Genomic DNA, 27388 nt, shown 5'->3' with positions numbered 1-27388 from the left:
TGCGCCACGTCGTTTGCGCTTCTGTAGCATGTGGACCAATCAACATCAAACACATCCAACCAAAACAACTGTGCCGTGCGGGAGGATGGCATCTGCGGGTGTGTGTCTTCTGCTATGTGTAAATTTGTTTTTTAATGTGCTGATAGTGCTGGCAGGGTAAGTATGTAAAATACACGTTAAACCTTATTTGTAGAGGAGTTGCATTTTATATCTGTAGTATTTTTTGTACGTTGTCTGTCTGTACACAGTGAATCGTAAATCACATGTTCGTGGAGTATTTTATCAGAATAAAAAATTCATTAGCTGTATCACTTAACAAAATGAAAATTTCTCACTAATTAAGTTGTATGCGCGTGTACGGTTCTTAACACACTCATTAGTACCTTCACTAGTGGTGTGCCCAGCAGGTTGTGCATGTTTAAGGAAGTCCTGTTGTAATCTTTCAACTATTTATTGCAGACGTGATTTTTACAACATATTGGGAGTATCACGAAGTGCAAACTTAAATCAAATAAAGAAGGCGTATCGCCGTCTGGCGAAGGAGCTCCATCCTGATAAAAATCCTGATGACCCTGATGCTTCACAAAAGTTTCAAGACCTTGGTGCCGCGTACGAAGTTCTCTCTGATGAAGAGAAGAGGCGGAAATACGACCAATGTGGCGAAGAGTGTTTGAAGAAGGATGGCATGATGAATGGCGCCGATCCATTTGCAAGCTTTTTTGGGGATTTTGGGTTTTTTGGAGGAGGTTCTAGCAACCAGCAAGAAACACCTAAAGGTGCTAACATTATTATGGATTTGTATGTGACATTGGAAGAACTATATAGTGGAAATTTCGTGGAAGTAAGTTATACCTAATTTACTAGTTAATTTCGATCTTCATTGTTTGTGGTCTATTTGTTCACTTTACATGCAGGTTTTTGTTTACGAGTATGTGTTACAGAAATATTGCATGTTTGATTGGGGTTTTCTTAGTTAATTAATTTGCATACAAGAACCAGCTCTCATCACCTGTTTGAATGGATTTATATTGCTGTTACTCAATAATTTTCAGATTGTTTGTATATTTGTCTTGACCGAAGCTTCATACACTACCTACCCCTCCCGAAACAGTTTTTGTAGTACAATTTTGCTGATAGCCAGAGTAAGTATAATGTAATTGATCAGATCTGCTCAAAACACAACACTATCAAAAGTGATCCAGGGAACTAGGGTCTATGTGAATTTCGTCAAGACATAGTAACGTATGTTATAAATAGTGAGAGTACTTTCGTGTTTCATTAAAAAGAAACTGGCTATTTAAAAGTTTAATTTACATCTCAGAATTGGGGGATTGAATAGTTTATATGAGCTCTTATTATATTAGTTTTTGTACAGATTGTGTGAGGATGCACCGATAAGTGGTGCAAAACCGGTTGCAGATTTGGTAAAAATTTGAATTCTCCTTTATTTGTAAAGCTGTAGATCATATTAGTTGAGCTGCTAGATTTTTGGATGTTATCTATGGGAGATTAAGCATATTAAAAAAGGTTCTATATTGAAAACTGTTGAATTCAGAGAGACTTCACAGGTTGACCAGAACATGTTTTTAAATTTTCATGTTGTCATTGGAAACCAATTCACCATTTCATATCTTCAAAAAAATATATATATATACTTCCCTTATAGGTTTTAGTTGTGTGACATAGTTTCATTGCTACATACTGTTATAATTTTTTTTTACATCCTTCTTTAATTGGTTAGATATGATTGTGTAGTGCTGTGCATTTTGGTCTCTGTAGAAGTCAGCTGTGTACCTGGGTCAGTTAATAGTTAATTATGCAAGTTCACAACCATTTTCTTAAATTCACAAATTTCAAGAGACATATTTTTACATGTTTATATGATGTGAGTCCTTCCTAGAATTAATCTATTCTGTATCACTTCTTTCACCTCTGGAAGTGCTTTGTTAGTTTGAAAAGTACCAAGTCACATTGTGGCTTGGAGTCTACATTATTTCTAGGTCCCCTGAAACTGCCTGGGTAAATCAACTCAAAGATCAGACCAAGGGAAGAGCATCTTATCTCCCATAGGTGCATGGTGTTCAAACTATATTTCAGGTTGACAACTTTTTACGGTGTGTTTTATCTTCTTCATGGTAGAAGCAGTTTGTTATATTCATGACAACAATTTTTTTAGCATACATAATTACATCTGTCGCAGAATGGTTGTAGAATATTTTTTAGGGGCGTTTCATTGTTATGCACCAATCTCATCACTGGATCTGTGGTTGTATATGTTTGTGTAGTGGTGTACTTAATCCGGATAATGTGTTTGCCATTGTTCTGCACATTCTTCTTACAGTTTGTTGCTTTAAGTGGGATGTGAAGTAGGATGCTAGGACTTTATCAAGATGTCTTTGCTCTTTGTACTCAGCTTGTTTTGCTAACTGGTCTGCCTTAGCATTATGTGGAATGTTGTTACATGCTTTCACACGTGTGACTACCCACTTTTTTTGCAGTAACACCCAGTCTGCTGTGACTATCAAAATATACCGTATTTCTTACATGCTGTGTTCTTCAGCAGGTGGAAAGCTGATGAGTAGTTTGACATTACAGTAATATCTTATGACAAGTATTTGATGAATGCCTCTAAGGTTGGTACCTGCTGTTCTGTTGTGTAATGCAAAATGGGTGTTTGTTGTATTAGTGTAAGCACTTTTGATTACATTGTTTATTTGTTCTCCCCTTTTTTATGTATATAAAAAAGAGATGGTACTGCATATTGAGTAATAGTTTCTTTGAGCTATTCTTGTACTAGTGGGTGGAAGTTCCTTTTTTACCCAGGGTTGTTAGGCATTGTATAGCTAGGCTTTGGACTGCGCGAATTGGGTAAATGTTCATCGGTTGGCTGCATTTGACGTTAAACTTACTTAAGTTGCACAGCTGAAATGTAACAGTAGTTCTAATACCTTTACCCTAAGTGCATTTGTTCTCATCAGTTTCTCACTCCCGTACTTGCTCTTAGTTTAACTCACAGTACAGTCAGTAAAAACAAATAAATATAGATAGCAGTACTACTAGCTTTTGGAGTTTTATTTTACATCTTCTAAGAGAAGAGTAGAGTTGGCCGAGGGAAATTTTGATGGCTGGACAGGGGATTTAGAACTTGGGCTATGTGGGCCCTAAATCCTGATACCCTGCTGCAATATTTACATTTAATACTGTATATGTTAACTGTACTATTGTGATACAGGAGGTCCACATTTGTCATTGAACTTCAGTCAGGAGATGCAGATAATGTCTCTGGACTTTTCATTGTTTAAATAGAAGTAAAAATCTTCAAGGTAACATGTTTGCAAGGATAAATTCTAGCATATGATTCCAGCTTTGATCAGTGGCATCATACTGGACCCAGTGGTGAAAAATGCACAGAATTTCATAATGGCAATAAATACTCATAAGTTTCCACAGTACCAAAATGCAATCACGAATTACAAAATTGTGGGAGCTGTTAATAATGAATATAGAAACAGGACAAGATGAGAAAATGGGGTTCTGGGTGGCTTGAAACTAACATATAACTTAAGAACTAACTTAATTACTAGTAAAATACATGAAAAAAGACAGTGACAGGAAGAAGATATTGCCAAAAATCGCATAATGTAACAAAGCTTGGAATTGGCTGTTAGAATTGACCTGTGTAGCACAGTTACAGAGAGAGATACCAAAAAAGTAAATCATAAGGAAAATCACAATACCCTTCTAATGACTAATCACAAAAAAAAAAAAAAAGAATGTGAAATCAGAAACTAAAATTTAACTGTATGGCTGAAGTACAGAGATACCAAAAAACTAATCCTAAAAAGATCGCTCTACACTCTTCACACAAAATAACAAAATCTAACGGAGTGCAATATTGAAAAAATAAATTCAGGTGTATTACACAAGGTAAGATGCCAACACAAAAATGAAAAAGCAACTAAAACATAAGGAAACTAGATTCATTAGAAAAATGTAACATACTTGACATGGAATTACAGATGAGTGAAAGATCAAGCTGACACCAACACATCACCAAAAAAAACCATAAAATACAGTGAAAACTAAACTACTCAGATACAACTTAATCTACAAGAATCAAAACAATAGTAATACCCAGCAGTTAACAGAATGGAATGCCAAGCCATGAAACACCTCCCACACCTATTGGAACCATCTCCACAAGGAACACAGGCAACACACCGCACCAACCCAACCAAACTGCTCCCTCCCTCAACTGAGCCGAGCCACCCTCTCCACCCAACTAAACAAAAGCTTTAAAAATTCCCCTTCATACCTCTTGAAAGAAGGACCAAAATACAAAAAACTACAAAAATAGAAAATCCAACCACACTCAACTGGAAACATGTGGCCTGTACATTTTCCCAAATAATTTCATAAAAACTTGAAAAACACAAAACCTCTCCAGAATGCTTGTTTTCCAACAATACTCTTGCAAATGGACCTGAAGAACAGAGTACCACCTCTTACCCCTTTCAACAACAGATTTAATGGCTCTTCAGTATTCCTCAATAGTGTTGGTTCATACTTCAGTCTCATAATTCTTAAATTTAATGTTATGATTCACCACCAAGTGATTGTGCCACCTATGGCCCAACCCCTTGTAAGACAAAAGTGCATGAGACATCATAGTTGCCACCTCTGCTAAATACTCTTCTATTAAAGATGTGAGAACCTGTGTAGTATGATTCATTACCACCATAAAAACATTTGCACAACTCCTACCTGAAATAACTGGCCCAGAGAGACAAGGCCAACAACATCATGTCCCCTTCCACTCCCTCTCTTCCTAAAATGTGGTTCATCAATTTCAAGTCTGTGAACCTTTTCCCCCCACCCCGTCCATTAAATCCCGATACTTAATAAATTCCTCACAAACCGCTCAACATAAAGAAAGCCAGTCAACAACAGCACTACAAGCAACCCCAGATTCATGCATGATGTAGCAGGCAGATGATTTTGTAAAGAAAATGAGTCAACATGACAATGACCACCAGTGTCAGCATCAGATATTCTTGAAAGAGGGCCTTGCTCAACTTCATATTAGTAACTACATATGTATTACTTACAGTAATTGCTGATGACTCCTAATTTCTGCAGAATTGAATACCTGACGCAGGGTCCCTCACCTGTTGCGAGAACTTCCGTGCACTAGATAAAACTGTTGCATCCGGTACAAAAATACAGAAATCATGACTAATACAGAACAGTCTCAATATCTCAATACACAATCACTATTGAAATACCAATGGGCCTATCACAAGCACAATATGATAGGAAACCAAACAAATATACCACACAAATACAGGATAATACAAATGCAACCCTTAAATTACAATCACAGCTCAAAGGTGTAGTGGCGAGTAAAGGAAGCTTATTGAGCCCATGCACATTGCGCTTCACAGCCCCCCCCCCCCCTCTCTCTCTCTCTCTCTCTCTCTCTCTCTCTCTCTGCTCATCAGATTTTTAAAAAATGGTAATAAATGTTGTTCACCTCAAAGAGAGACATCCATTAACATAACGCTCGACTCCCCTGCACAATCCCTGGGGAGGGGGGGTGTCTTTGAAATCTTAAAAAGCAACTCCTATTTTATATTGCAGATTTGGATTCTCCATGAAAAAATACATAACTTTTGTATGAAACATTTCTTTCGTTTCATGATAGATAGTGCCGTAATCGGCACATACGAATATGGGGTGACAATTGTTGGAAAACAGTAATCTCTCACAAAAATGCACATCCAGTTCGGAAAATCAAAGTACATTATTTGATATTTGGGAAAATGCTAACATGTGACACTGTCTGCCCTCCTGCAATGCATTCTTAGACTGCATTTAGTGTTACCACTTCGCGGCGCTTGATTGCTGTGAGTCCCCGTGCCTCTCACTAGCTCGCGGTCCTTGATTACTGTGAGTCACCTTGCCTCTCTCAAGTGTTTCAATGCAGCAAATGTTTGATATGTTGGCCATTGTTTCTTACACATTGCAACTCAGTGTGTGAATGACAATCCAACATGTATTAATGTCTCTGCACCAATATTTGCACTTTCATTGCGAATTTGCTGCCGCATTTATTAAGGGGTTGTTGGTACATCCATGTAAACTCTCTATTTTAGCCATCCCCACAGAAAAAATTAGCAGAAGTCAAATCGGGTGAATGTGTGGAACATCGTCCATTATTGTGGATAAAACACCGTCCACAATGTCACTGTACATTACCTTCTATGAAGTGCAGGAAAGTTACCTGCGTACGTAAAATACTGCACCAAGTGTTAACACTCCAAGGGTGTTGATGTTCAACTTGCCTTATCCTATGGGGATTCTCCACTGACCAATACTGCATATTATGTCGATTCACTTGACCGCGATTTGATTCATTGGATAAAAGTATCTGTGAAATGAAATTCTAATTGACTGCCAGTTGTTCCTGTATCCAATTGCAGAAATTCAGGTGATTGTGAAAATCGTCACCATGCAGTTCTTCACGCAGCGATAAATGAAATGGATGCCATTTGTGTGAATGCAGTATGTGCAGAACACTTCTTTGTGAAATTCCTGAACCTCTTGTGGTTTGGCAAGAACTAATGTGAGGATTTGCGACAACCGCAGTAAAACTCTCACTCTGTTGTTTTTGTTTGTCACAGTCCACAGTTGAACCCTTTCTCTAGGTTTAACACTTTCCGTTTCAGTAAACTGGTGGACAGTACTGCGAAAAGTCATTGCTGATGGAACAATCGTATCAGGGAACAGAGTAGCATGCCTTTGACGACCTCCAACAACGTTTTTATGAGCCTGAAAATACGCGGCACTGACATCGAACCTTACTGCAATCGTTAACATCGTGGAACAATCGTGATGAGATGTGTACAGTCCGAATCACTGAAGTAACATGCACAATCTGACCGCGGACTGAGCGCATTATCGTGGTCTGTGCTTCATTAAATTGTGGAGGTGTCACATGGTAGCATTATCAAAAATATCAAAAAAGTACTTCAATTATCTTAATCGGATGTACATTTTTTTGAGATAGTACTGTTCTGCAACAATTGTTGCCTCATTACCATGTTTGCCAATTACGGTGCCATCTGTCATGAAAGAAATTGTTCATACAAAAGTTACAAATTTTTTCATGGAGAATCCAAATCTGCAATAAAAAATGGACAGTCCTATTTAAGATTTCAAGGTCACCACCCTCTCCCCCTCCCCTCTTGCCCCCGCCCGAGAGTGGTGCAGGGGACTTGAACATTATGCTAATGGATTTCCCTCTTCGAGGTGAACAACGTTTATTACTCCTTCTTCTAATCCGATGTGTCTTTCGCCAGACATTCAGACAAACAATTTTAAATGCCTCACTCTCTCTCTCTCTCTCTCTCTCTCTCTCTCTCTCTCTCTCTCTCTACACACACACACACACACACACACACACACACACACACACACACACGTGCGGGGCCTGCTATTTCTTGGGTTTGGCTCGATTTCAGCCACATTTGGCACAGAAACAGCAGACCTCACAACTATCAGCACTGTGGAATTTATAACCTCCTAGCTCCAATACAGCGGAGATATGGGCAAAATGAGTCTTTTCCTGCCCCAGGCATATAGGCTGCCTTGCACGACTGTGTGGGAACAGTATTGGCCTTCCAAATCCATTTGCTTTGCAAGGTTGTCCACATGTCAGGTGCAGGTTTTCCAGTGTCTGACATGTAAGGTGCCCTGTGTGACAGGCATATTGTGTTGGAGTATTATCAGGGCCTCACATGTAAGCTGCCCTGTATTACAGGCATGTTGTGTTGGAATAGTATCAGCATGCTATATTAACCTGTTTTGCATGCTGCCTGTATGTTAGAGGCAAATAAATGATTTTTCAAGCCCCTGGTGTACAGCTTGCACCGTGTGGCAGGCAGGTGGTGGGAATAGTATTGCCCCACTTTATTGAACTGTATTGCAGGGGTTAAATGGGCCAATGAACATGGATGGGGACAGTTTGATATGGGTAGAGGAGGGGATGAACACAGTGATTGTGAGGAGGAAGTGGACAGAGAGGGAAGAGGAAGGGGAGATGTATGAGATGGGTGGAAGGTGTAGAAGGATAGTGGGCAAGTAGGAAAAGGAGAGAAAAAGGAGGGTATGGACAGAGGGAGGGGAGGAAGATACAATCAGAGAGAGGGGGTGGAGGAAATGGACAAAGCGAGGCAGGAGGAGGTGAAGAGACAGAGTGTGGCAAGGAGGAGATGGATAAAGGTGGGAGAATAAGGTGGGCAGACAGAGACAGAAAGAGGTGGTTTCAGAGAAGGGGAGGAGGCTCTGTGTTCAATGTACATGTCAAATGCATATGCAGGAGAGCCCTGGGGGAAAGGCTAGTATGTACATGCCTTTTCACCAGTATGCTTTTGTCACTCGTATTGCACACATCTCTTCCTTCCCCACTTTCTGTAACAATCTCTTTTATCTCCCCCTGTCTCTTTGATAACCTCATCTCCCCCTGTCTCTCTGATAACCTCATCCTTTAGCAGTTTTGCGCCCTAAAACCATAAAAAAAACCTCATCCTTCTGCATTTGTCTGTACATGTGCTCCTTCCGACTCTCTCTATCTCCTCTCCCCCCCCATTCTAGTCCCCCCCTCAACTGTATCTTCTCCCCTTTGGCCCATCGTCTCCTCTTCCCCCCCTTTGTCCCATCGTCTCCTCCTCCCCCCCCTTTGTCCCATCGTCTCCTCCTCCTCCTCTTTGTCCCATCGTCTCCTCCTCCCCCCCTTTGTCCCATCGTCTCCTCCTCCCCCCCTTTGTCCCATCGTCTCCTCCTCCCCCCCTTTGTCCCATCGTCTCCTCCTCCCCCCCTTTGTCCCATCGTCTCCTCCTCCCCCCCTTTGTCCCATCGTCTCCTCCTCCCCCCCTTTGTCCCATCGTCTCCTCCTCCCCCCTTTGTCCCGTCGTCCCCTCCTCCCCCCTTTGTCCCGTCGTCCCCTCCTCCCCCCTTTGTCCCGTCGTCCCCTCCTCCCCCCCTTTGTCCTGTCATCTCCTCCTCCCCTCCCCCCTTTGTCCCGTCATCTCCTCCCCCCCTTTGTCCCATCGTCTCCTCCTCCCCCGCCGCCCTGTGGCACATCACCTCCTCACCTCTTCCTTTGGCCCGTCACCTCCTCCCCCCTCCCTTTGGCCCATCACCTCCTCACCCCTCCCTTTGGCCTGTCACCTCCTCCCCCCTCCCTTTCTTTGGCCTGTCGCCTCCTCCCCCTTCCTTTTTTGGACCTTTACCTCCTTCCTCTTACTGTCTGTCCATCTCTTCCTCTGCCTTTCTGTGTCCACCTCATCCTGTCCACTTTTCTCACTAAGCGTCTGCCTCCCCTCCTCCTGGTTACCGGTGTTCATTTGCAAATGTAGCCCCTGAAAGACATGCTGATACTACTCACACAACATACCTCCTCCCCGTCTCTTTGTCTGCCCCTTCTGAACCCCTTTCTTTGTCCACCCCGTCCTGCCACCCTCTGTTCCTATTTGTTCCCTCTATCCACTGCAAACTTCCCTCAGCTTCGCCCTTACACACATGTAGCTCCTGCAAGTTGGGTCGATAATGCTCGCCGATACTACTCCGACAATCAGGCCATCATGAAGGGCAGCCTGTGTGTCAGTGGTTGGAAAACCATTTTTTGCCCCTGAAGTATAGGATGCACTACAGAGGAGGTCAATAGGACAGGCCAATACTACTACAACGCAACGTAGAGCGTATTCTTGCCTGTGACATGTAGGCTGCCCTGCAAAGGAGAACAATAAGGCAAGGCAGACCCGATAGAATTCCTTACATTTCATATCTGCTCTCTGTGTGTTTCCCAAGTTTTTATCTGGATTTGTAATTACAGTACTTTCAATATGTGTAGACCAATTTAAGTTAGTTGGAATTGACATTTAAGCTCCAAACTTGCAACAGTGTTGCAACTCTCATTGTCAGCAAGCAGCCACCACATCAGAAAAATTATTGGACTCATTGACGTAGTTTATATTATTCTTGTTGGTTATGTGAAATACCTGATTCAGCAAAAGGAGATTTTAAAGTTTCATGCCACATTGCATTTGTTATCTACAAGCTTCAGAAAATTGAGATTTTTGTCAATATTTAACTCATAGCAAATATATGGTTTAAAGTCCCTCCTACATGCACACACAATCTGAAATTCACATGTGGTGTATCTCTATAGTGTTGCTAAGCATGGCCAACACTTATTCTTAATTTTAATTAGGTCTAGAGATATAGTTTTTATCTGAAATAGGTGAAATTTTTTTGCCCAGAAGGATTTTCTGTTTGAGAACTGGGAGAAACAGTTCTTTATGCAGTGAAAGTGGCTACAGAATGAGGGCCAAGAATTCCAGTTTCTGGTTACTGTATTGCTGGCAGGAGGATAATTGACATCATGTGACAATCTTAAGTAATTAATTGTTTGAAGTCAGCCTAAAGGAAGACTAGTACTTAATTTTGTGCTTGGAAAAAATCACTAGAGCACAAATATATTAGTGACCATGCTGCAGTTTGATTATATAAAACAGTCAAGGAAACTTAAAGTGTAGTTCAAAGTATTGTCTACCAAACATCTCATATTCAGTAGGTCATCAACAACTTGTACTGTTTCCAGCTGCTAGTTGGGTCTGTTTGGAACAGCAGCCTCTCAATCATCTTCTGTCCTCCCACCATCTGCCCATCTGCACCTTAACCCAGTATTCTTCTTTGTTTTGCATGCAATCCTTTATTCCTTTCAGCCACCTGTCTTACGGTCTTCCTTGTCTTTGTCCCTTCCTTTTCATCTTGTGTATCTTTCTGGGTATCCTCCTCTTCTCCATTTGCTTAACATGTTCATAACATCTAAGCTGTGATTCCTCTAGCCTTTCCTGTATTGTCTTCTTGTTAACTAATTCTGTGATCCTCACATTCATTAACTTATCAATCTTTGTCACGTCAGTACTATTTCTAAAGAATTTCATCTCACTAGCTTACATTTTGCTTCTCTCTCTTTCATCATCCATGTCACCGAGACATACACCTCACACATAGTTCACCCAATATGTAACCCGTATTGTGTTCCTCAGAATACCTTAGCTTCATATTAAGCTTCTTACAGTCTGCCGATATTTTTCTGCTTGTCTTTTTCACTCATTTACTTCTATGTTGTTTCTTCCATTAAGGTCCCCTGATACATGAAACACTCCACCATCCCCAATTGTTATTCTAGTCATAATTCTCTCCTTCTTTCTGGTTGTGATAATTATTTCATACCTACTTATGCTGACTTTCATCCCATATTATTATACTATTTTTTACTATATATCCAACTGCTCCTGCACTTGCTTTTCCTTGTTTTATCAAATCGTAAAGTAGTGTGCAAGCACCACTGCTTTCATCTTTCCTTCACCAATTACTCGTGCCACTCTGGCCATTATCTCACCCATCATCGCAGTGGAGAGTGTGGTGAGAGTGGTCTTCCGTGCGTTAAGCCATTCTTCTCTTCCAGCCAATGTGATCGCCTTCCTTCCATTTTTACTTAGAGCACACTCTTGTTGCACATTTCTCTTGTCCTTAATACAGTCTGCTTTTTTACGTCTTTGTTTTGTAAGGACTTCCATAATTTATTTTTACATACGCTGTCATATGGTTTTTCAATCTCCAATGTCCATATTCATAGTGTTGTTCCTGTTGATGCCTTACTGTGAAAATTAGATCTGCTCTGGATGTTCCTGCTGTGAACTCGTGTTGATCTTCTGTCAGTCTTCCTTCTAATTTTATTCGAATTCGTGTTTTCTAAACTTTCACAAAGATCTTTGCACAAAGGCTCATCACCATGATTCCTCGATAGTTTCTGTACACTTTCCTATTACCTTCCTTGAAGATAGTGACAATTATTCCTTCATTTTGTCTTCTGGGGTCCCCTCTCTTTCCACACAGTTTTTATCATTGATAGAGCCATTGTATCCCAACTTGTTCTGCTGCTCTGACCATCTCTACACTCAGCTCATCCAAACCTGGGAGACTTCCCTCCTTTCATTTTTGCCAATGCATCTTGCATTGCTCTTCGTGTTAAGTCATCTTCTGTTTGCAGTCCCTCTCCTTTCTCCTCAGTTTCTCCCTGCTCACCCAGGTCTCCATTTGCGTTAAAGCATTTTTCAAAATACTCCCCAACATGATCTTGAAGAGTAATAGAATTGTGCTACATTCATATCCAGGCAACACTGGTTATTCAGCTAGTAAAAAATAAAAATGATTCTCAACTTACAAAATTGAGTTAAATGTTCAATGATTGAAATGAATTTACAGGAAGTCAGCACCTCGCTGTTTGATTCTGTTATGCAATTTTTCTAGTCTGTTCACTTCTTCTGTTCTTTTATAACTAAAGTAGCTGAGTTGTCCTGGTGCATGTTTATTCCAATTTTGTTACTTCTTCTCCACCTCCCCCCTCTCTGTCAGTCTCCTTTGATAACCTTTCTGTACATTCCCTCCTGCCCCCCCCCCCCCCCCCCGCGCTCTCTCTCTGCGCCCATTTCCACCTACCCATAATTGTCTGTCCATCTTTTCCCCCCTCCCTCATACTCTCCACATTATCAGCCCCACCTGAGTATGAGGTGCTGGTTCTTACTCCCATAGTATTTCTACTCAAACAGTAACGTGTACCAAGTTTGACTGAAATTGATCCAGGAGTTTAGGATTTTTTTTTTTTTTTATCTGCAGCTTTGACCGCATATGCATTTGTCATGTATATCTCAAATTTATCAATATATCTCACCTGCATGAGTCACTAATTTCATTCTGTAATTTCATTTTCATGCAGCTCAATGTCTGACGTCATATCTCTGGACCTGTATGTCGTACAGTGATATGGTTTTGCAGGTACATTTGGTGGCATATGTGAATGCTATCTGCGAAAGGTGTTTGGAGTAGAGTTAGTAGCAAAGCAGCAATAAATTTAAAGGCGTGCATGGTATGGCACAGTGGTATCTGTAAATATTGTCTGCAACTTGTCTTGTGAATACAATTGATAGAAAAGAAGTAATACGTTAAAATGCCGTGCCTGATGCGTCAGTTTTACTCCACGAGCAGTGAAAATGTAGTAAGGGAGAAACTTTCTTCCTCTCATCATTTTGTGGAGTTTGTCAGTGAGTAGATGTTGCATCAAGGTTTGAAATTATATGTAAAGTTTGTTGCAGGTCTCTAAGTGCTCTCATTCTCAAATACTGGAGGAATAAAGTCTGTGTATTCGTGTGTAATAAGCTATACTTCATGCCGCCAAAGCAATTCTTCTCAGATAGTGAGTTATATGTACCAAGTTTGTTTGAAACTGGTTTATTGATTTATGAGGAGATGTGGAATATACAATTGTGTGTGTGTGTGTGTGTGTGTGTGTGTGTGTGTGTGTGTGTGTGTGTGTGCAGCCATTTTTATAATAGGTATGGACACTTAATTCCTGAAAGTTGATTTTCTTCCCCAGGTTTCTGGGTTGTTATAGAAAATGTAATACATTTTTAGCAAAAGAACATTCAGGAAGTAAGTTTATGGTAGCAGCGAAAAATGTAGGAAAATTTAAGTATGCTAACCGATGAAGAATATATGGAACTCCATATTGTAATTGTAGGTTAGTCCAGGGGGCTTTAATCAACCTATTCACTTTGATGTATTGTTGTTAGCAAACATTGCGTTTTTTTCTTTACTTTAAATATAGTATTTTTGTTTGTATATAATGTATTAATGGACATTAATTTTTTGTCTTAGATTACCAGGAATAAACCTGTTATGAAACCAGCTAGAGGGACAAGACAATGTAATTGTCGCCAGGAGATGGTCACCAGGCATCTTGGACCTGGAAGGTTTCAGATGATGCAACAGACTGTCTGCGATGAATGCCCAAATGTTAAGTAAGCACAACACTGTAGGTTATATGGAAGCAATAATTATAAGTGACAATTGGATTATTAGCATTTTAAAAATTTAATGCACCATGGTTTTCAAAACAATCTTCGGATTGATGTCTGCTTTAGTTAAGGTATTGTTGCAGAAAGATAAAAAAAATGCAATAAATGGGTGTTCTTTCTATGATGCATGATATATATTAATGCAAGTATCCTTTTCCATTTTTTGGATAGGTTGGTTAATGAGGAACGAACTCTGGAGATTGAAATTGAACCTGGAATGGTTGATGGGCAAGAAACTAGGTTTGTAGCTGAAGGAGAACCTCACCTTGATGGTGAACCGGGTGATTTAATTTTGAAAATCAATACAATGCCTCATCCAGTATTTGAACGTCGAGGTGATGATCTGTACACAAATGTTACACTATCACTGCAAGATGCCTTGGTGGGATTTTCGATGGACATAGAGCATCTTGATGGCCATAAAGTACAGATAACAAGAGATAAAATAACATGGCCTGGAGCAAGAATTCGCAAGAAAGGAGAAGGAATGCCAAATTATGAAAATAACAATTTGCATGGGACATTGTATATAACATTTGATATTGAATTCCCGAAGACAGAATTATCAGAACAACAGAGAGAAGGTAAGCTACACCCATTATTTCTGTGTGATAATGGAAAGTTTTGGATTGAATACAAATAACTGAAGAAGTAAATGTACAGTTGAGGCATTGAGTGTTCTATGGGCACTTAAAAAAGATCGATAACATAACTAAGCTTTTTCAGAGCTAATTAGTACAGAAAAAAACTCGTATGAAGGGCTACATTGTCTTGGCCGACTACTTTGTCCCAGCTTTACACCTCGACTAGAGTATAAGGGGCTGTGTCGGGTGAGTGGGTGAATGTTTGTATCATGCGAGTGGTCTAGAGAAGCAAGGAGGGGCATTGAGTGGTAGAAGGAAGGGCGGCTGAAGTTTGGGAGGGAAAGACAGCAAGAGAACATTGTAGAACAGTGGTACTGGTGAACTCATGTTGGTGAAGTCACAAGGGGTTGCATGTGGCCCAAAAAGAAATGGAGCAGTGGGTTAGTAGCATAATGAGTGAACAGGGGGAGGGAGGGGGTGGGGATGGGGACAATGTTAGATTGGATGTGGGGCAGCAGCTAACAGCAATTTAGGTTAGGAGGGTTGCAGGATTAAAGGACTTATAGTCAGGATAAGTCCTCCCTCTATGTACATCAGAGAAGTGGGAATGTCGCAGAGGTGAAAAGGGGAGGTTAGGGAGGTTTGGAGAGCCAGCTGACTCAGGTTGTGGAACAGTCTGTGAAGTTTAGCAGGGTCTGTCACTGGGTGGTCAGTTCTGCTCTTGGCCACAGTTCCGCAGTGGCCATTCATCTAAGTGGACAGTTGATAGTTGGCCTTGCGAAATAAATGACTGTTGACCAGGTTGAGATTCATTGGGAGAGTCCTTAGAAAATGTAGTCCATCAACAAAGGAGGCGTCTTACAAAACACTCGTTCGACCTATACTTGAGTATTGCTCATCAGTGTGGGATCCGTACCAGATCGGGTTGACGGAGGAGATAGAGAAGATCCAAAGAAGAGTGGCGCATTTCGTCACAGGGTTATTTGGTAACCGTGATAGCGTTACGGAGATGTTTAGCAAACTCAAGTGGCAGACTCTGCAAGAGAGGCGCTCTGCATCGCAGTGTAGCTTGCTCGCCAGGTTTCGAGAGGGTGTGGTTTTGGATGAGGTATTGAATATATTGCTTCCCCCTACTTATACCTCTCGAGGAGATCATGAATGTAAGATTAGAGAGATTCGAGCGCGCACGGAGGCTTTCAGACAGTCGTTCTTCCCACGAACCATACGTGACTGGAACAGAAAAGGGAGGCAATGACAGTGGGATGTAAATTGCCCTCCGCCACACACTGTTGTGTGGCTTGCGGAGTATAAATGTAGATGTACAGCAGACTTGGTATATAATGTGACTGTTTTCACTGGTGGTTCTACCTTTGGTAAGGAAGGATATGTCTGTTAGGACTGCAGTAGGATCTGCTGGGTGTGTGCGTAGGATAGGTCTTCCACAGGAGTAAGACCCATGTGGGAAGGAGTTGAGAGTAATTATTAGAAAAGGACTGATAGGGAGATTTCCTAGATTCTTTGAGTGGCAGAATAACACTTTGGGAGAGGTTCTGATGGCTCCCACTACCACGCGTTACACTTTATGCAGCTATTGTTATATGTTAATAGAAGGTTTAGTTGAAGCTGAATGATGAACTCAAAATGACTTGACTTCTGAAAAACTGAGAAAATTAAATCTGTTAAGGAATCATATGCAATATGATAGAGCTCGCAAAACAGAGCAAAAAATATCTGTATCCTGTACTGAATCTTTTCTGGAAGAATGGTTATGTTTGAATTTTGATTTTGGTTCCTTCAGCATTTGTTCAGAATAGTTGAAAATGCTGAACTCCATAAAATGGTGGTGATTTGTGCCAAATTAAAATGGGATGCCAAAAAATCAGCACAAAATCGTAGACTAAAAAATGAATAATTATTTCAGCCTTTTAAATAATTTTTCCATGTGAGATTAAAATTCTGAGCATTTATTATTATGATTATGGTTTATGGTGGAGGGTCATCTGCGGAACATTTATTAATTGGTTTCCATCATAGACATGAAATATCCCTATGTTTGTGCATCAAAAATCATTTAAATCAAGGTCTGATTAATGAGCCATGCTTACATTTGAAGATAGTTACTGCAGATCACACAAAACCCCTATTCAAAATTATTTTTCCTAGTATAAAAAAAACGTAGATCTAGTAACAGCTGTGTGATTCTGAACAGTTTAATAAGTTTACAAATCAGTCTCTTACAAAATGGCTATGAGCATAAAATATTAAATTTTCAGAACTAATCCTGGGCAGGGGCACTACAAATGTAGTGTGTGGACAGAAAGTTGGAAAGTATGGGTCTCATGGGGCACGTGACAGAGATAAGTCCCTGTAGTCGCACTATTGTCTGTGTCCTCGGTGGCTCAGTCGGATAGAGCATCTGCCATGTAAGCAGAAGGTCCCGGGTTCGAGCCCTGTTCAGGGCACAAATTTTTCAACTGTCCCCGTTGATATTTATCAATGCCTCTAAGCAGCTAAAGGTCTAGATTTCATAATAATTTCAATCCTGGAAAGGCCTGAAATCAAGTGACGTCAAATTAAGTGTCCTCCTGTACATATAAAATAATTTGTTGTTAATTACAATGGTGGCCTTTGCTGTACAAAAGAATAGGTGTTAAATACGTTGTTTTCTTTTGTGGTCTGTTTCTTCTTAGATGAAGATAATTTTACTTACGCGTTTGAAATAATTTGACTTACGCTTTTGAAATGTGCGTTTATTATACTAGTATAGTAATTCCCTCCCATGCAACTCTTGCAAAGATGATTCAACCTGATATTAATTAGGCATCTTGCATTCAAAATTGACAGCACAGAAAGACATTTTTTTGTAATGAATATGGGTCAGAATACAAAGAACAGAGTATTTTTTCATATCAACGATTGTACATCTAGCAAAATGTTGTAATATTGCTAAAAGAAGTAAAAAAAGAAAATACTGTGTGGTAACCAGTCAGTTGTATTTGCCTTCATGTGGAACAGCAACAAAATGATACTGTAATGAATCATAATAAATAAACACAAATCAGTGAAAATATAAAGAAAGACGATAAATTGTTCCCAGACTATTTTAAAAATCTGCTTACTCCCTTACACAGTGTGGCACTCATTAGAAAGTGGGAAGGATTGTGGGTTAGTTATTCCTAATTTCTGTGCTCAGAAATTAGGAGTAACCAACCCACAATCCTTCCCACTTTCTAATGAGTGATTGCTACTTAAAGCTTGGCCAGTGACATTAAGTTCTTTCTGTGTAGAGTGATATGGGTAATTGGGAGGGGGAGGGGTATCTGATCCATCTGCTGCTGATCCATATGGTTGGTTGGAGAATTAGAAGCATTATGTGGATATGGTGGAAAAAATTTGCTTGGAGCCTGGTCTTGAAGGGTAGTGCCACCTGTCTGAATGTCTTAGTAAGAGTTTCAGCACACTTTGCAAAGGATTGCTCATTGTTGCAGAAGGGATAGCAGCTATCAAAATGGGAGGTGCTGTTGATTGTTAGTGGCTTGATGTGGACGGAGGGTTTTGTGGAATCATTGGGGAAGTGTAGTTTCTAACTACCACTCCCTTATTAACTGAAAGTTACAAGTTTCAAATTAAGTCAGCAAGAGGTACGTTTTGATCACTATGTAGTTCTTGAAAACAGTAATGGGAATCCCTGGCTTGAGCAGTACATAAAGTAAAGGAAAGACAACTACTCAACCCTATCAATTCGATGTGTGGAGTACAGACACACGTAACGGAAAACAGCATTCACAGTAACTTTCAAACACTAGCTATTTTTCTAGCAAAGGTACACACACTCGCAAACACTACCACACAGACACCCACACTCACACTCCCATGGTCACAGCTAGACTAATTATGATAATCAATTATTGAAAGCAGTTGCCCAAGCTGAGTGAGTAATCAGTAATAAATCATATCAGTTGTAAATGTGTTATAATAAAGAAAATATCCAAAAGAATTAAATATATCAATAATAAACAAATCATACAAAATTTTCAGGAATGAATATGCAGTTCTCAAAAGTATTTTACATTGACACATATAATATGCATACATAAATAAATGACCTGGTAGGAAACTCCCAGGGGGCTCGCCACTCTTTCGCCGGTTCGTGCTTGGCTACCACGGGGTCGCAGCCATTGCAGCATCTTTTCGCTTCCGTGCTGCATGTTTCTCCTCTAGCTACGCTTTTTCCCCTCGCTTGGGGAACATGTGGGGTGTTATTGGGAATGTTCTGCATTGTCTGTCGCTGGCATAATAACAGTCTCACCACTGTTTTTTGTTCCTTATTGCTTTCTTTGTTTACCTTCTCCTCTCGTTACTCTGCTTCGACATTTGAGGTTCCTCGTTTTCCTTCTTCTTCCCTGTGCGCTCCTAAAGGCTGGCCCATGCGTCTGATGCGTAACAGGTGGCTGGGTAATGCGCAGTTCCCAGCTCCGGGTCGACAGGTAGGGGTCGCATGTACCCCTCCGGTGCAGGCCAGGCCAAAGGAGAGGTGATTGTTTGAGCTACGAACTTCCCAAATGGCCAATTGGTCTCTCCATCACATGTTCTGAAGGTGTGAACAATCACCTAAGGCTTGTGTGCCTCATTGTGAAGGGTGCCCCCAGTTGGAAGGAGCGCACCATCGAAGATGCTGGCAATCATGGGGGATTTTCTTGCAATGAACCAATCATCTACACAGTCAAATGTCTATGGAATGTAAACATAATGAAGCTATTGATTCGGACCATTCCAGCTGCACCACAGTTCCTCATGGTCTCATGTACTGAAGACAGTCAGTTGTTCGCCACAGTAAAACCATTTATTATTCAGAAAGGTGTTGATGCAATTGCTGCCCTTGTGAAATCCTGCTCTCATTTGCACTCTTGTTCTCATCTTTGATAGAGTGGTGCTTCTGTCCAAGATCAAAGCAGGCTATGAAATTATCACAGTCTGACCGTACATTCCAAACCCGATGCATTGCTACCAGTGTCATTGTTTCAACCACACTAGAATGTCTTGTTGGTACCTAGCCAAATGTGTAACCTGTGGTAGGGATGCACTTGAGGGTGATTGTCCGTTCCCATCACCCCACTGTATCAATTGCAATGGCGACCATGCCGCCTCCTCTTGGTATTGCCCCGTGTGTCGTGATGATCAGGCTGTCCAAGAGATCTGGGTAAAGGAAAAGTGCCTTACCCAGTCATTCGCAAGTTATTGGCTCGTCGTAAACCCTGCGTTCTCCCGGCTGGCACCCATAGTTCCGTTCTTGTTACCCCTCGATCCATGAAGGACATGGCCATGCAGACATGCGACCTCAAATTCAGCTCTGAGGTTGCGAAATGGCCCAGTGTCAAGTTAGCATCGCCTTCCCCCATCCAGCCACAAACCCTTGCCTCAAGGGGAAAAGCCACCAGCTACACAACTGGTAGGACAAAAGGAATACTCCTGTGAAGACTTTCTACGTTCCTCCAGCCAAACAACACCTGAGTCTTCTTTTGCTAACCGGAAAGGCTCGAAGAAGTCCACCAAAGGCAGATGGTCTTCTCCTTCGCCGACTCGAAGATCCTCTTCGACAGTGTTGCCATGTGACACCTTAGCCTTGCCAGCCTCTGTGTTGCCAGTGTGCACCACCAACCGTTTTTCTGCATTGGACTCCACAGACCGACAGCACAAGCAAGCCAGTGATTCTGTGGACCTTATGGAGCATGATCCTCCTGCTTCTGTGCCCTGTAGCAGTGACTCTTCACAGCTGTCACTCGGCAGCTGCCGAGGTGACACCCCTTCATCTCTTCCTCATCTTCACTCTCCTCTAGTGGAACGTTCCCGGTCTTGGGTCCCAGAGAGAGGATTTACGGCTGCTTTCAGCATCACAGTGTCCCGTATTACTCTGCCATCAGGAAACAAAATTGCATCTTCATGACCACTTTGAGCTTTCACATTTCTTCCCAGTTCATTTTGACATTCCCCTTGAGGTCAGCATTCCATCTTATGCGATGTCATGCTGCTCATATGTGATGACTTTCATAGTAAACTCATCTCCCTGACTACTCATCTTCAAGCTGCTGATGTTAGCCTTTTCCTTCCTCATGTGACTTTTTCTCTCTGTACCATTTATGTCCCTCCATCATTCGGTGTCACCAGAGCAGACTTCCTTCAGCTTATTGGGCAACTACTTACCCCATTTTAGCTACTCAGTGACTTAAATGCGTATCATACCCTTTGGGCTTCTCCCAGAACCTGTCAGAGTGGTGCCCTCTTTGCTGATCTTAATCAACTCAATCTCGTCTGCCTTAGCACTGAAGCACCCACATTCCTTTCAGACACCTCACACACCTATTCCCATTTGGACCTATCCTTCTGTACTGCCCAACTTGCCCATCATCTTGAATGGTGCGTTCTTTCTGACACCTAATCGAGCAACCATTTCCCACATGCTATCTGTTTGCTGACTCCTTCCCCACCTGCATGCACACCCAAACGTCAGCTTGCTAAGGCTAACCGGCAGCTTTACTCCTCCCTGGCTAATTTTGAAGAACAGGATTTCTGCAGTCGTGATGACAAGGTGGAATATCTAAGAAACATTATCCTTACCACTGCAGAACGTTCCATTCCTCTCACTTCCTCTTTACCGTGCTGTGTCCGTGTCCCTTGGTGGACTGAGGCATGCCGTGACGCACTTTGTGCATGGAGATGTGATCTCCACATTTCTGACAGTCATCCAACAATGGCAAACTGCATTTATTATAAACAGATGTGTGCAAAATGTCATCATGTTCTTCAGGATAGCAGAAAAGCTAGCTGGATTTCATTCACTAGTTCTTTCAACAGTTCCAGCCCTCCCTCTGTCATGTGGGCCAACTTCTGACAGCACTCTGGGATCAAGATCCATTCGCCAATTTCCAGCCTGACAGTAGCAGACGAAGTTATTGTGGGCTCTGTTGCTATTTCCAACACCTTGGACTGCCATTTTGCAGAAATTTAGAGTTGTTCCCACTATTAACCTGCCTTCCTCCTTCAGAAACAAGTGGAGGAGTGAGTGCTACAATGCCACCTTTACTATGAGGGAGCTAGATCATGCTCTCATTTGGTCCTGATTCTCTGCCACAGGGCCAGACACTGTCCACATTCAGATGTTGCAGCACCTTTCTCTTGCGGGCAAGCGATCTCTGCTTAACACGTACAACTGCATTTAGGCAGAGGGCACATTTCCTGGATTTTGGCATGAAGCCACCGTCATACCCATACCTAAGCCCCCTAAGGACGCAAACCTTCTTTCTAGCTACCACTCCATCTCTCTCACCAGCTGCATTTGCAAGGTGATGGAATGTATAATCCATGCATGGCTGGTATAGTGGCTCGAGTCTCGCAGTTTACTAACGACTGTACAGTATGGATTTCGAGCATGGTGTCCTGCAGTTGGCCATCTCTTTACTTTGTCCACCCATGTCATGAATGGTTTCCTGCGGAAATCTCAGATTGTGGCCATGTTTTTTGATTTGGAGAAGGCCTACAACACCAGCTGGAGAACTGGTATCCTCCGTACTCTTTATACGTGGTGCTTCTGTGACTACCTGTCCTGTTTCCTTCAGGAATTTTTAAAAGACTGAGTTTTCAAGGCGTGTGCATTGTCAGACACCTTTATCCAATAAAACAGTGTGTCTCTGGGTTCTGTCCTGTCATCCTCTTTGCTATCATTATTAACCCCATAATGGCCGGTCTCCCACCAAGTATCTCCAGCTCCCTTTGTGTTGGTGATTTTGTCATCTGTTGCAGTTCTCCACTGACCTGTCTTACTGAGCAACGTCTTCAGCAATATCTTGGTTGTGTTTACTCCTGGAGCATCGACAATGGCTTTCTTTTTCCACTGACAAAACCGTCTGTATGAATTTCTGCTGGTGCAAATGGGTTCTCCCACCATCTTTCCACCTTGGTCCTGTTGCCCTTCTGTTCGTTGAAACTACGAAATTCTTGGGCTTCATGCTCGATAGGAAACACTCGTGATCCTACCATGTGTCTTATCTGGCATCCTGCTATATGCAGTCCCTCAATTCCCTACGTGTCCTCAATGGTACTTCCTTGAGTGCCAATCCGTTTGTACCGGTCCCTTGTCCGTTCGATACTAGACTATGGGTGCTTTGTCTGTGCATCTGCACGTCCATCCCTATTACGCGGTCTCAATACTATTCACCATCATGGCATCCATTTGGCCACTGATGCCTTTTACACTAACCCAGTTCACAGTCTGTATGCTGAAGCTGCTGATCTACCACTGTCCTACAGCTGCGACTTTCTCCTCAGCAGGTATGCATGCCATTTGTTTGCCATATGTGGCCACCCATCCTATACCTCCTTCTTTGATGATTTCTTTGATCACCAGTGTGGGGTGCATCCCTCTTCTCTGTTACCTCCTGGAGTTTGCTTTCGGTGCTTTCTTCAGCAGCTCAACTTCACACTACCTGCAACTTTCCCGGTAGATGTGAACCCTTCACCACCTTGGCGTCATGAAGTGGCTCGTGTTAATGTTGGTCTTCATTGGCTTCCTAAGGACACTACTCCAGCCTCTCTCTATTGCCTTCAGTTTCATGACCTTTGCATGAAATTTCGCGATAGCACCTTTGTGTACACTGATGGCTCTTGGACCGACCATGGTGTCAGGTGTGCTTTCATCACTGGCGCCCACGTCTTTAGGTATCAGCTTCCGGCACACTGCTCAGTATTAAAAGCCGAGCTCGTTGCCTTGTATCAGGCCACGGAGTGCACCTGGTGAAATCGACTTTTCAATTGTGTCGTGTGCTCAGACACTCTCAGCGCCCTTCGAAGTCTCTGTACGCTGTCCACCACCCATCCCTTAGTGCAACGGGGCAAGGAAAGCTCATTTGCTCGCTCCTGGTGGAGCCACTGTGCAGTTTATGTGGGTTCATGGTCATGTTTGTCTCCAGATGTTGCTGCCCAGACTGCAGTCCTCGTACCTCAACCCGCGAGTTCCTATGTCCCCTCTGATGATCTCTGTGTTCCTGTCTATCAGGAGGTGATGTGCCTTTGGCATTGCCATTGATCCTCCCTTCATGGGAATAAGCTCAGGATTATTAAACCTCTCCCAGCGGCTTGGACAACATCCTCTCAGCCCTCCTACCAGGAGGAGGTCATTTTAACTAGGATGCTTATTGTGCACTGCCTTTTTAGCCAGCATCATTTGATAAGTGGTGCTCCCCCACCAATTTGTACACATTGCACCCAAGTTTTAACTGTCCACCACTTCCTGACAGTGTGTCCATTTTTTTACCGATCACGTTCCTGCTTGGGTTTGCCATATGAGGTATCAGCCGTTTTAGCAAATGAAGTGTGGGCTGTAGAATGCATTTTTACTTTTTATCCATCAAAGCAATGTGGCAAAGACCATTTAATTTTTAGTTTTGGGCCTCTGTTTCTGTATGGTGTCTTTAGTAGTCCTTTCTCTGCGACCCTGTTTTTAGCTGTCTTATGTCAGCTGGGATTGACATTTAGTCGTTTTTTTTTTAACTCTTCCCTGTTTTTATGTTCTATAGTTTTGAAGTGGGCGCGTATGACTCCAGTTGTTTTTGCGCTCTAAAACAAAACAAAATAAAACAAACAAACTTGCTAGTAACAGACAGAGAATGAGGACTTTGTGCATATTACAAGTGAAATATGTGTATCAGGTTGCATACTAAAGTGATGTATCAACTGATGTACTAAAAATGAGTGTGAGGCATTGTCCAGTTTCATTACGAAGTCAACATCCAGGAATGTGGTACGTTGAGCTTACAAGGACTGTGTGAAATATGTAGGAGAGAAGGTACTGAGGCTGTGGAAGAATGAGATCTGAATCATGAAGATGTGCTTGGGAGTCTAGGAGGAAATCTTATAGATGTCTTGTAAACAGGTTGGCATATGCAGTTTCCAATGTCTGTGCTGCAGATTTATTTGTATGTCATGCTCTTGAAAGACATTTGTTGTTGGTAAGGATTTAGTTGGTCTGACGTATGAGGTGGTGTGTTTGGAGGCGTAGTATTTGACAACTGCAAGACCATGCACATGGGGAATATTGTTGTGTATTTAGGTGGCATCAAAAGTAATGATTCGGTGTCTTGTTGGAAATTATATGGGGACATTTGAGGGATGATGACAGAAGTGGTTCCTGTTAATATGGAGAGCTAGGGTGCAGCTGATGTGTTGCAAGTGTTGGCCAGTAAGAGCCAAGACTGTTTCCATGGGAGCACAATACAATGGGATGATTAGGTTTCAGTGATTTTGAAATGTAGGAAGTGAGTGCGCAAGTGGTTAGTTGGGCTAAGGACGGAGATGGACTTGGTGGAAGAGGTTCTGAATGAGGCCTAGGGATTTCAGTAGGTACTGGAGTGTGCTGGACTTCTATGATGTGAGCACTTTGGTAGGGCTTCCAGGCGGAAGAGAGGGACAGTTGGGGGTACCTTCTGTCATGTACACACACGGTTCGTCATTACAGTGGTGGGACCTTTGTCTACTCTGTTCTAATTTTCCCTCCCATTTCATTCTTTCACTTCACGATGTTTCTAGGACATATCGTCTCCCTCTTCCTCCTCCCCCTCCCACCTACCTGAGCCATGGAGCACTAGCAGTGCCACATGTTTATCATCTTCTCTTGCTGGCTGTCCCATCCAACCCTCAGCTGCACTCTGCTCCAACAAGGCCTTCTCCTTCCTCTCTTTCTTCCTCTCTCACATCACTTGATCTGACATAACCTCATAATGTCAGCTGAGCTGCTATGTGAGGACATTGTCGCTCATATTTAGCTCTGAAAGAAGTTGACCAAAAGCTTAGCAGCATTTTCAGTCTTGTTTGTATGCTTATCAGTGCTCATTGCCACAGATATCACCGTTGCGTTATGAACAGAATATTTGAGTACCTTGCTGATATGTGTAGGCTTTTGTCTATTACTATATCAGCCGTGATATTAGAAAGGACCATAACTAAGGCACTGAACAGTAGATAGGCACACAAACTAGGTGTATAAACTAGTTTCCAACTGTTACTTGTGTCCTACCCAGGATTTTCCAATGTAATATAACATAACTGTAATACCTGGCATAGTGTACCATGTACCATATCTAAATAACTGGTTTTTTTTTTCAGATATAAAGAGAATATTGAACCAAAATTCAAATAACAAAGTTTACAATGGTCTCCGTGGATTTTGATGATAAATCTGCAGCTATTGTAATTGAATCAAAGGCATTGTGAAAATGCTTTCCTGTACATATTTTCAAGAAATAATGACAATTGTGTGAGAATCTTGTCAATGAAAGTGTGGAGTGCGTGAATAAAACATGGGAAGTATTTTGAATATTGTGAACTTCATGTACCAGTGTTGCATACCATGCATATTGATGTGATACTTTATGTATAGGACCTAAACAGCTGCAAGATACTTGTGTACATTTGTAATTTGCGTGTGCCAAGTAGTGTGCTGTATACAATATGTTCCTTACGGACAATGGGATTTCATTTTGAGAACTTGTTTAGCTTCACAGTGGAGCTTGGTAAATGTGGATTCATTGAAGCATGATGCTCCTGTTTGTTGTAGAGCACCGTAACTGATATTAGTTCTATGTTTTTGCGGCATGAATTACAGAAGTTTGTAGCTTATTTATTGTTATGGAGTTGTCAGAAATGTTTGAAGTGAAATTGTTGGGTATTTGTGTTAAAGCAGCTATGTACCAAGTCATTTGAGTGGGAGATGTTTCTTATATAATATTACTTCAGTTTTGAAAATTTTTGTAACGATTGCTGCAATCATTGAATCGAGACCTATCATTTAGTACATTTTCACATTCCCAAATACCTTCACAATTTTAAATGTACAAGAGTGTTTCACTTTCTGTTGAAGAATCCCTTTGTACCTGACTGTGTGTTTGCTAGTGAGATTTAGTTCTCACATATAATCTTACATTAATTTAACAGTCATATTTATGAAAAAGTGCTTTCTGAAGAATTTTGTAGTAAGTGTGAAATTTCACAACATAACACAGTTATGACTGTAATTGTTATAGAAATGAAAGTTATAATGCTGCAAATATGTTTAAATAATCTAAAAATCATTTTATAGTTGCTGTTTTGAAATTTTCGTACAAAATTTATTATTTTGATTTCTAACTCTGTATTTTGTTTCTTCCATTGCATACTGCCTTTGAGGATGATTTATTATAGTTCCTGCAGTTTTGTGAGATAAGCCTGCTCTTTATTACACACAAATAAGTTACTGCCACAGACTGATATGCCATACTAGATCTCCTTAAAGACTGGATCCCTATACCATTTATACACAATTCTTTGTTGTATTATTGTACTGGAAAGAGAGAGAGAGAGAGAGAGAGAGAGAGAGAGAGAGAGAGAGAGAGAGAGAGATGGAGATGTTTCTTGAGCCTGATTGGAGATTATGCTCCAATCAAACATTTCCTAGGTCACACCACTGAAATTAAACTATTTGTGTTTGAAAAATGTATGAACGTGTGCATCTACAGTATGAATAAACATGACAGTTACTGTTATATTGAAGACTGTTTGAATGATTCTGAATTTCCATTGCATATGGAACACTTATGATTTATATTTCATGTATATTCCATTTGCACAATAATGGATTTGCAAAAGTATGAGTCACAGTAGGTGTTAACTAATAAGTATTACCATACAGTAGTTGCATAATGTACAAAATCCTCAGTAGTTCATTACAAATTAATGCTAAAGCCAAGCAAAAATTATTGCAACTAGACATTCAATTAAGGAAGGTTTATCTGT

General features: G+C 41.4%; 1 protein-coding gene across 1 annotated transcript; it reads left to right on the top strand.

Moving 5' to 3' along the window:
• Positions 1–27138, top strand: LOC124593755 (dnaJ homolog shv). The gene is made up of 5 exons (XM_047132091.1): positions 1–156; positions 460–841; positions 13786–13928; positions 14157–14569; positions 25724–27138. Exons 1-5 carry the CDS (start codon positions 29–31, stop codon positions 25786–25788), a joined length of 1131 nt encoding a protein of 376 aa, XP_046988047.1. The 5' UTR covers positions 1–28; the 3' UTR covers positions 25789–27138.
• The last annotated feature ends 250 nt before the right edge of the window (positions 27139–27388 follow it).

Source organism: Schistocerca americana, chromosome 2 (assembly GCF_021461395.2).
Source record: "Schistocerca americana isolate TAMUIC-IGC-003095 chromosome 2, iqSchAmer2.1, whole genome shotgun sequence".
Taxonomy (NCBI): Eukaryota; Metazoa; Arthropoda; class Insecta; order Orthoptera; family Acrididae; genus Schistocerca; species Schistocerca americana.
Note: the sequence above shows the minus strand (reverse complement) of the source record. Positions and strands in the feature narration are given on the sequence as shown.